An 11,910-nucleotide genomic window follows, 5' to 3' on the forward strand; every position below is an offset into this window, starting at 1 on the left:
ATAACTAGGCACCAAGGGAAACCTACATATGAAATTTGAGAAAGATCCCTTCAGTACTTTCTGAGAAATAGCGATAACAAGAATTGTTTACGGACGGAGAGACGGACGGACGGAGGGACGGAGGGACGGACGAGGGACGGACGGACGACGGACCACGGACGCAGGGTGATTTGAACAGCCCACCATCTGATGATGGTGGGCTAAAAAGTTGATTGACGAACATACACCACATCATGGCATAAGCAATATCATTAAATTGAAGTAGTTTTCAGTAAGCAGACTTTGTCTCAGGTGGCCTAAAAGCCACTCATGGCACATATAAGGTATCTTCTTAGCTGTGTACATCATGTATAATATTTGACTAGAAAAACTGTGTAAACATAAGAATCACACAACATAGAGATTCAAATATTTCACAAAACATTTTGAATTCTCTCCCAATTAAAATGTATTACAGGTATTTAAAAAAAAAAAAAAAAAATTTTGAATATACATTTCAAAATTATTTCATCATTTAAAACAATACATTATAACATCATACACCAACAATATAGAGTCATGTCAAATATCAGACATGATGAACCATCCTCGAATGTACGTTGCCACGATCTCTATTCGGCTGCCATTGCCAGTCTCCTGATCTGTCAGTGTCCTGCACAGGTAATAAAGTCACATGATTCGACTGGAATTGATTGTTATTGAACAGTATATGGTTGTTAAGTAAGTTTGTTGAAACACCATTTGAGTGAAGTTCTAAATCTGAGGCACTTTGGGAGTGAGGCAATGATAAAGATATATGGTTTTTGTCCATCAACTCCAAGTTGGATGTACTTTTGACCAGTGGAAGTGTGGCTGCATGACGCATCGCTACATTTTGGTCATATTTCACCTGTATGACAAAAATAATAGGTAAAGTATATAATAAGCAACATTATGCAAATATGACATGGAAATGTACATCAAATAACACACATTGGTAAATCACAGGGGCCTGACATGTTCCTATGACCCAAAAGGAAAAATTAACCCCTGGGGTTATTTTGTTCATTCTGGGTCCTAGGACAGTGCCTTGACACGTTCCTTTGTCCCTGAGTGAAAAATTAACCCAAACAAGAGCTGTTGGAGAACAGCATAGCTCGTCTCGCAAATGTTTGTCAATAAATAATTAAAATATATTTATTGGAATGGTTTCGCAAATTCCATTAATAATATTTATATTGTTCACTTGATCAGATTATGTTTTGTGAATTCATGCAATTTTCAAAACCATACCAATTTACATATATATAAATTATTTATTGACAAACATTTGGGAGACAAGCTATGCTGTTGTAGATTAAATGAAGATATTAAACACAAATGTAATTGCTTTTGGACATATTTCTTCAATTTTTTGACAACATATCCTAATGAGAGTTGTCTCCCTTGAAAAATGTGGACCAGTATAAATTGTCTATTGTGACGTTTTCATATTGTTTTATATTCAGTTTCACCCCAAGAAAGGATAGTGTAACTCCATAGGGACTCTTTTACCAAAAAAAAATAAAGTGATGTGTTAAAAAGCTTTCAATATTTGCACGAAATTTTTTAAAAAATGTGTTTTTTCCACAAAAAAAATATTTCAGTTTAACTCAGGAAAGGGAAAGTTTAACCCATACAGGGAACCTAATACCATGTATTACTATGCCTTTCAACACTCACAATATAAACTTAACACAAAGTCCAAAGATTTAAAAACAAAAACAAAAAAACACAGATTTAAAAAGAAAAAATCCAATTTTTTAAAAAAGTTTTACTCCAGGAAGGGATTGTCTTACTCCATAGGGACTCTATTGCCAAATATCAGCACCCTAGTACAATTATAAAGAGATGTATTAATACCTTTCAACACTTGCATCAAAAACGTAACGCAGAAATATTCCAAGTCCAAAAATTTGAAAATTCTGGTTTTTTCCCAAAAAAATCTTTTAGTTTAACTCCGGCAGGGGATAGTTTAACCCCAAAGGGAGTCTATCACCAATTATCAGCACCCTATTACAATTATAAAGTGATGTATTAATACCTTTCAACACTTGCACCAAAAACTTAACGCAGAAATATTCTAAGTCCAAAAATTTGAAAATTCTGGTTTTTTCCCAAAAAAATCTTTTAGTTTAACTCCGGCATGGGAAAAATTTAACCCCAGAGGGACTCTATTGCCAATTATCAGCACCCTAGTACAATTATAAAGTGACGTATTAATACCTTTCAACACTTGCACCAAAAACTTAACACAGAAATATTCCAAGTCCAAAAATTTTAAAATTCTGGTTTTTTCCCAAAACAATCTTTTAGTTTAACTCCGGCATGGGATAGTTTAACCCGAGAGGGACTCTATTGCCAATTATCAGCACCCTAGTACAATTATAAAGTGATGTATTAATACCGCCCAACACTTGCACCAAAAACTTAACACAGAAATATTCAAAGTCCAAAAATTTGAAAATTCTGTTTTTTTCCCAAAAAAATCTTTTAGTTTAACTCCGGCAGGGGATAGTTTGACCCCCACAGGGACCATATTACCATAAATTACTATGCCTTTCAACACTTGCACCAAAAATTTAACATTTGGAAAACCAACGCCGACGTGACAACATAAGCTCTCACTCTTCTTCGAAGAGACGAGCTAAAAAGGGGCCAAGGGGGCTGAGTGGTTAAGGTGTCCCGACACTTTATCACTAGTCCTTCACTTCTTGGATACGAGTTTGAAACACATGTGGGGCAGTTGCCTGGTACTGACCGTAGGCTGGTGGTTTTTCTCAGGGTACTCTTTCTTACCTCACCTCCAAAACCTGGCACATCCTTAAATGACCCTGGCTGTTAATAGGACATCAAACTAAATAAACCAAACCAAACCAAACTAACCCCAAAGACCTGACCCCTAGATCTCTATTTTGAAATGCTTTTTTTAAAATTATCTAGAGGGTCTGGATAAAAGATCTAGGTGGCCGGGCCTTAAGGTTAATTTTTCATTCTTGGTCAATGGAACGTGCCAAGCCCCTGGTGGTAAAACAAGGCCCTATACCTGCATCAATACTAAGGGTTTGTTAAATAATCTGCACAGACTCAAACTAAATGAAAATCTCAAATTTCAAATTGTCCACCTAAATATTCACAATATTAAGAAAACTGTTAGTCCTCCATTTAAAAAGTTAAAATTCTCTTTGCATAAAACATATAGTTTGTCTTTTCAATACAACAAAATTCTTCTCATAAGAAAAGTTGATATAAAGATATTCCATGCAAAATTTCCCAGGATATTTTCAAATACAGTAAAACTCGGATAAGTCGAAGTCGACGGGACCAAGCAAAATATTCGACTTATCCGATGGTTCGACTTATCCGTGTTTGTATACGGAGACAAAACCCGACTATCATCGGTTGTATGCAGATCAAGTGCTTGCATGATAACATAGTCGAAAATAATCAATACATAATAACAAAGAAATTAATTAATTGTACATGATAACAATTATTCCTTTATCTAATAAACAATATTGTGCACAGTTACAGATAAAAACAAAGTTCATGCGTAAAATAGTCTTTGACATAGACACACGATTTACACACGGGAGTCGCAAATGACAGCATAATATTCTATGAAAACGTTACATATATTATAAGAATATAAATGTATATATTGTACTCATATTATTTATCCTTAAATCCGTTTATATTGTTCTCCAATTTAACAATATTAAACAATAAACAGTCCGGGAAAATTGATCGACCGTACACGTGCTGATTTTGTATCAAAGGTGAAGGCCGCGGTCAGTGTTTTATCGGCTGCATAATCATGCATTGCCACGATCTTTTGAACAGAGTAAAAACATCCCGCATATCATTGTTACTATTGCATCGTCGTATTCAGAATTTAGGCATATATAGATAAATCAATGACAGACAGGTATTTTTCTTTGCATTTTTCGATGGAAGATATGTAATTTATCGTTTACTTTTTCCTTATTTTTTTTCGGCGGACTTGTGCATCAAAACAGTAAACAGAACACATATTGGTTTGTAGACTAAAACGTGCACATTTTATTCTTAGTTATGTATACCTGAACGTTTTACTTCACCTGAGCACCTGTATAAACAATGGGATGATGCGTAACCGACAGCCGGAAACTAATAATAGGCTCTGTTTACACCGTTACGGGTGATCGGTTACACTCGGTCAATCATACGAGGCCAGCAAATTTTACCTGAGACAGCATGACGCCTCGATGTTCGACACAAAAATGGAAATTTTGGTATAGTTTAGAAGGGAGGGACCACAAAATATATTCGACACAACCGCAGTATTCGATTCAACAGTGTTCGAGTCATCCGTGCTTAATTTACTAAGATAAAGAAGGGAAAAAATCGGGACCGAACGAAACGTTCGACTCATCCGATGTATTCGATTCAACCGTGTTCGACACAAGTGAGTTTTACTGTATAAAAGTTTTGAAGCATGAAATACATTAGAAGATTGTCAAAACACAGAAAAGTAACTTGTAGTAAGACTACTTTACCTTGTTATACATGAGGACTCCAAACACTGCGACTGACATCCCGAGTAGGTTCATGGGTGTAACTGGGTTACGCAGGAAGAACAGGGATGCCCCGATGATAATGATCCGCTTAGTGGCATTAGCTACAGCGTAACTAAGGGGTGCCACCATAGCAATGACGGTGAAGGCAAACACGTTCTGCAGCATGCTGAAGAATCCGTCCAACAGCAGTAGGAAAACGTAGTAAAGCATTCTTCCCTCAACCATCTTTAAACAGAAGACCAATGTCGGAGTAAGAGTGACGTAGAAATATCAGATTGTTATTTATTCCAGTGGCAGGTCGTGTATTTCTATTTGGTTTTTGGAAAATGTAAGCTCAGTGTGGGAAATATGTGTTCTGTGATGTAAGAAAGAGGCCCAATCAGCCTGTATAGCTCACCTGAATATCAACAATCATGGAAAACATTTATTTCATCGAAGGATGCTGAAATCAAATCATCACCCATAGAAAATACAGAAAACTTGTGTTATAATTACAAGATCACTCACCACCAACAAAATTATCTATTACTAATTTTGGGCCTAAGAATCTTGAGCCTCCCTCGAGCTCTGAACCAGGGAGGGTTAAAAATACTTGTTTATAGTATTGTGCTTTAATAAAATGTTGATATGAATCATATTTCATATGTAACAAACATATGTATTACAATAAATAATAAATTGTAATAAAGATTCATATCAAATGATATGCTTCAGACTAAATCGCCTGGTCTACCTCAAGGGTCTATACTAGGGCCTTTGATGTTTCCGATATATATTTAACAACTCTAAATATGATCATGTAGACATGAACCTTCACATCTAAAGGGAGATAATCCATCTGAAATACAGGCCCCCTAGGCCTGCAAGATAGGAATTCGGAGCAAGCACAAGAATGGTGCTGTAATAATATGCTTATTAACCACAGCAAAATTACTTGTATGTAACTTGGTCAAAAGTTACGATTAAGTAAAGAAAATCTTCAGATAAAGTATTGATAATGTGTATGTTCTCTTATAATTTATTACTTTAAGACGACACCAATAGATGGAAATGAACAATATATAATGGCTTAAATCAAGGGCATATTCAACAAAATTATAAATTTGAAAAAAAGTGTGCTATTATAGGGAAAGTGAGATATTGTCATTTGAAGAAAGAACTGTTTACCAATATATACAGCTTAAGGGTCTAAAAATTAAAAGCATTACACAAAACTCCCCTATATATAAAAAGTTCCTTAATTATGTGCAGGAAAACTTTAATAACAACCTTAGGTTAGTGAATAATAACAACCTCACTAATTTCCCACGTTTTAAAATCTGAAGAGTTAGGGAAGTCTTTCATTTAACCTGTGTTGTTTTACGGAACTCGTTAAATCACTAGATATCGATCATTCCTCCCACATAAGATGCTACTGTGTCAGGCCAGCTTTTAGTTAAATACTTTCATCAGTTCCTAACCATAGAAAACTTGACAAGGTCACTCACCACTAAACTCTCTCTTACAAGTTCAATATTTTGCCGAACTATAAGTCTTACCGAATCATGGTGAGCGTAGATTCTCCGGAGATCAAACAGAGCCCACATAGGGAGGAAACATGTGGCCGCGAGGCGACAGATGGTAACGTATAGGCGTAGGTGGTGTAGCCCCGTCTCTTTTAAACACTGTAAGAAATAATAAGAGAAAGTCAAATCTTAATCTTCACTATATACAGCTAACATACATCCCTTAGTCAAATCTTCATCTCCACCAAATACAGCTATAACATACATATACTACACCCCACTCAGTAAACAATGGGCATTGTTCATGGCTTTATAGTATATATTTCAGGTAATAGTGTGACCTTTGACCCTTTAACCTTGACAATGACTACCACGTAAATATAACAAAATGGAACTTGATGTAATGGTACATTGGTATAAATATGGGACACATGTTAATCTTATACTGTAATTACAATCTTTGTACTACAGAAGAATTAAGTCATGAACAGAAGTCTTTAACACTCCTTACTAAATTGGTTATTTAAAACACTACAGCTGTCTCAATTAAGGGATGGTGAAGATAGCATCTCTGAATTAGGGGATGGTGAAGATACTAACACTGAATTAGGGGATGGTGAAGATACCATCTCTGAATTAGGGGATGGTGAAGATAGCATCTCTGAATTAGGGGATGGTGAAAATATCACCTCTGAATTAGGGGATGGTGAAGATACCATCTCTGAATTAGGGGATGGTGAAAATATCACCTCTGAATTAGGGGATGGTGAAGATACCATCTCTGAATTAGGGGATGGTGAAAATATCACCTCTGAATTAGGGGATGGTGAAGATACCATCTCTGAATTAGGGGACGGTGAAGATACCATCTCTGAATTAGGGGACGGTGTAGACACTAACTCTGAATTAGGGGATGGTGAAGATACCATTTCTGAATTAGGGGATGGTGAAGATATCATCTCTGAATAAGGGGATGGTGAAGATACTAACACTGAATTAGGGGATGGTGAAGATACCATTTCTGAATTAGGGGATGGTGAAGATACCATCTCTGAATTAGGGGATGGTGAAGATATCACCTCTGAATTAGGGGATGGTGAAGATACCATCTCTGAATTAGGGGATGGTGAAGATACCATCTCTGAATTAGGGGATAGTGAAGATACCATCTCTGAATTAGGGGATGGTGAAGATACCATCTCTGAATTAGGGGATGGTGAAGATACTAACACTGAATTAGGGGATGGTGAAGATACCAACTCTGAATTAGGGGATGGTGAAGATACCATCTCTGAATTAGGGGATGGTGAAGATACCATCTCTGAATTAGGGGACGGTGAAGATACCATCTCTGAATTAGGGGATGGTGTAGATATCACCTCTGAATTAGGGGATGGTGTAGATATCACCTCTGAATTAGGGGATGGTGTAGATATCACCTCTGAATTAGGGGACGGTGAAGATACCATCTCTGAATTAGAGGATGGTGAAGATACCATCTCTGAATTAGGGGATGGTGAAGATACCATCTCTGAATCAGGGGATGGCGAAGATACCATCTCTGAATTAGAGGATGGTGAAAATACTATTTCTAAATTAGGGGATGGTGAAGATACTCACTTTGAATTAAGGGATAACGAAAATACCAAAGAGATCTACATACTGCAATACCTGGAATGTCTCTGTTTTTTTCAGTCTTTGATATCGTTTGGCCCATTAGGACCTCATCATTTCATGGAATAGGTAAAAATAATATGGATTTAAGAGAACATATCACTATCCTTTTGAAGTCATCCATGATGTAGAATAACAATTTAATACAGTAATTACATTAATACCACAATTGATTCAAAACCAGTACATGTACACAAGTTAAGACCACCCATTAATCCGACACTGCTAAGATTGGACAAACACTTATCTTACAATGCATGCTATTCCTTTTTAAAAATGGAATATATATTGATCAATGCAATACACTGTACACGATATGGCCAATGACAGTATTACAGAAGCATTAAATATGCCTGGAGAAAAAAAATTGTAGGATATGAATAATTATATATTTTATACTGCTTCATAATGTTCTTTCAAGCCAATAATCGCAGGGCTTAGATGTCGGGGAGTATGTTAATATTCCTGAATGTTTGAATTCACTAAAGACAAGTTAATCTGGTGTCCACCTGCTTCTATTGGTAACAGGTGCTATGTTGTAAGTTTAGCTAGGTGAGTCTATCAAAATAAGTCCCTTTTTAGTCTGTTTATGAAACAGTGACATATGGTGAGAGTCTGACGTTGTTTTCTGCCAAGTCTTTATCACACAATAGACTTAAATAGCCTGTATCAACATTTTCTTGCTCAACTAGATATTTGATTGTTGCTTACTAACAAGACTCAATATTCTCAAATTGATAGGTTTCTCTTTGGAATATAATCAATTTTGAGAGTAAATATTTTGTCACCTCAAAACAAAATTTGACTCTAATGATTGAAAGAAAATGTCTGTTCGACACATTACCCTACAGATTTCTGCGAATGTTGATATCACTTCTGAAATTGCAGGGAGTGATCATCATGAAGGTTCAACTGGCCTTGAAGCCTTATCTAATTGATTTCTGATTCCTTGGGGAAAATAAAAGAATTAGCATGAAGCAAAGAATTGGCCGATATGTAAACTCTGACTGTGTATACATGCATCCTCCATAAAACCAACAAAATTATTTTGGTTCCTCTCCAACCTGAAACCAAGCTCAAACAGAACTTAATTATCTTATATTGAAGCCAATTTCTGTTGTTGATACAGGGTACGAGAAATCTAGAGGTAGTTAACAAAATGACACAGCTTACCTTTTTAGAAAATATAGTTTGTAAGGAAAAGCCAACTGTTGCACATAGAGCACTAATCAGGCCAATGTAATCAAACGATATTTCGGTGAGTGTGGCTATGATTACTCCTCCAATTATTGGAACTAATGAAAAGTAGACCTGCAACAAACAAAAATAAAATGTTTAATTTACATCCATGCAATCATATAAATAAGCTTTACAGTACAGCTAATCAGTAGACCTGCAACACACAAAAATAAAATGTTTAATTTACATCCATGCAATCATATAAATAAGCTTTACAGTATAGCTAATCAGTAGACCTGCAACAAACACAAATAAAATGTTTAATTTACATCCATGCAATCATATAAATAAGCTTTACAGTATAGCTAATCAGACTAGTCCTGATCTTCTCAATTACTGATACAATGCCCATATTTGGCAATAAAAGGGGCATAACTTTGCTAGAAATAATCGTGAAATTCCATAACATGAACTCACTTCAGCTATTGTGCCATATAGAATATTTGTAGCAAGTTTCATGAAAATCTGTTGATAAATAATTGCTAGAAAAAGCTAACAAGGAAAAGTTAACGAACGTCCGGACAGAGCAGGGTATATACCGGTACTATAATACAACCCGTCGTTGACGGGCGTATGAAAACACATTTTAAAGGATTTACAAGACAATACTTACATAAAAATAAGTTACATAATGACATGTCTATAATCAAGGTGATCATTACATTATAATAGGTAGTTATAATTATGTCTTAGTGACGTGTCACATGGACACAACCACAACAGAACAGGAGAGTCCTCGATCTCAACTTTCAGAGAAACACACCGCCCTGAATAGGGATGTAACAGTAATATAATAGGAAAGGAAAAATGCACGGCCAGACAGGGGATCAAACCCAGGACCTCCAAACACTAGCCGGGTACTCTACCAATTGAGCTACCTGGTTGCCAATGATCGACCCGGTCTAATTCCGCTAAAGGGATATCGATCGAACTACACAACTCAGATCTTCATCTGAGTGTAATACACAGTCCGTTATACTCTATATATTGACTGAGCTAATTTGACCCCATTTAAATAATTGCTTGAGAAAAAATGTTTACGACTTCAATGAATTCTCTGAGTGAATAATCATATCTGTTATCATTGAACGTGTTAGGAATTTGTCTGTAGATTTTTATCAACAATTTGCCTTTGGCAAGTACCTTTTGGTTTAGCAGTACTGTATAGTGTAAATCAGTTACATTTTGCATGGGAATTCATTTTCGCTTATGCATGTATACATGATGTATATATAAGGCAAGGAAAGACAAACAGCAAGTTCAAATCCATTGCGATTTGTATGAAAATAGCACCCTCGGATAACAGCAAAGCGGTCTTGCAGAGTCCATATGGCATGACTCTTATAATTACATGGTCATGGAATCATGTATTTACGAAGATGTATGAAACAAATATAAGTTTGCGAAATAAAGTATTTGCGAAATCTAAGTGATTTACAGTATTATCCATGTATAAATACTTACAGGATATGTTTGTTTCTCTCCAAGGATAATTCTTGATAATAAAACTGTGAATAATGGCAAAGTAGCTTTAACTGCAAAAAAAAGACACAGGATTATATTGTAACATTCCCTTTAAAACTATTGAAACTTTAAATACCCTACATGTCGATCAGTCAATTTTTTAACATGTCACAAAAAAAAAAAAAATTACTGTTGTTGCTGCTCATTGCAGTGTGGAGCTCCTATGCAATAGGCCTATTTGGTCAATGGTATTATATATATATATTATATAGCAATGAACTATTCCCATATGACCAGAGTTTCATATACGTTTCGGCCAGTCATCACCTGTCATGTTCAAATTCGCTCAGGTAGTCTCGGTTTACAGAAGTAATTTTGGGTACATTTTAACCATTCTGGACACAAAATCAGTTTGGTATTTGGAATTCAGAGTGATCAGCATTGGGAAGTTTTTTTTATTACTATAATAAAGAAGAAACAAATCAGTACATTGCCATTTCGATCAGTATCAAGATCGAGTGATCAGTTTTGGAAAGTTGCACTGTATGCATTCCATAATTTTAAAATCATGATTATTGTCATAAAGGCCATGTTATAGATGTACAAATACAGGTATGAATTTCCTAAATTCAAAATCACACTTAGTTCTATATAGATTAATTATTGCCATTTGGGTTAGCATTATATTGGATATTTAATTATATATAAATATAGAAAATAGATACAGCATTGCATTGATTTAACCAAACAATATTCATTTGACTTTAGGAGTTCACCTTAAATATATGTAATTAATCTCATTCAATGTAGATCAATATCGAAAGAAAATAGAACTTAAATTTTAGGCCACTGAAGAAAGCATAGAAAAATATCAATTAATCATCATACCTGTGTGAGCGTAAGAAACAGAAACTTTCCAAATGCTGATATGTGACGAAACGGACGCTAGAAATTTGCCCAGTGCCAGAGGTAATATCATAGTCCAATAGTAATAGCGCGGCACGTCGCCGGTGTTAGGGACTGACAACATGTTTATGATCGGTTTGAGGTATAAAGCTCCCGACAACAGTTGAACCATCGTCACTGTCATTGGGTATGGGAATTCGTTCAAAACAAGTTTCCCTACAATATTGCCACCCGAACTCGTGGTATACCACATCACGCATATCACTATTAATTTCACCGCATCGTTTACGGCTGCTTTATCCATTTTTGGAGCAGTTTGTGTCTCCACACAGGATCACCGGAACATCAATATGACATACTTGTACCCATCTTCGAAAACCTCCTGTCAAGTGTCCACGTTGTTGCCGACGATTTTTAAGGGCCGAGGTGAATATTGAGAGGAATGTGATTTGTGTAAATAAAAATATAAACAAAATAAGAGCCCGTTAAAATATTAAAGTATACATATATTTAAAATTAAACATTAACTCTTGACAATTGCCATA

The 11,910-nt window shown here is 35.6% G+C and overlaps 1 protein-coding gene across 1 annotated transcript; it reads right to left on the reverse strand.

Moving 5' to 3' along the window:
* Positions 1-208: 208 nt before the first annotated feature.
* Positions 209-11,854, reverse strand: LOC117326298 (solute carrier family 35 member E1 homolog). Its single transcript, XM_033882985.1, has 6 exons — positions 11,348-11,854; positions 10,460-10,530; positions 8,930-9,067; positions 6,116-6,241; positions 4,557-4,802; positions 209-889 (listed from the first exon to the last, which is right to left on the reverse strand). Exons 1-6 carry the CDS (start codon positions 11,667-11,669, stop codon positions 569-571), a joined length of 1,224 nt encoding a protein of 407 aa, XP_033738876.1. The 5' UTR covers positions 11,670-11,854; the 3' UTR covers positions 209-568.
* Between the last annotated feature and the right edge of the window lie 56 nt (positions 11,855-11,910).

Source organism: Pecten maximus, chromosome 4, assembly GCF_902652985.1.
Source record: "Pecten maximus chromosome 4, xPecMax1.1, whole genome shotgun sequence".
In the NCBI taxonomy this organism is placed as follows: Eukaryota; Metazoa; Mollusca; class Bivalvia; order Pectinida; family Pectinidae; genus Pecten; species Pecten maximus.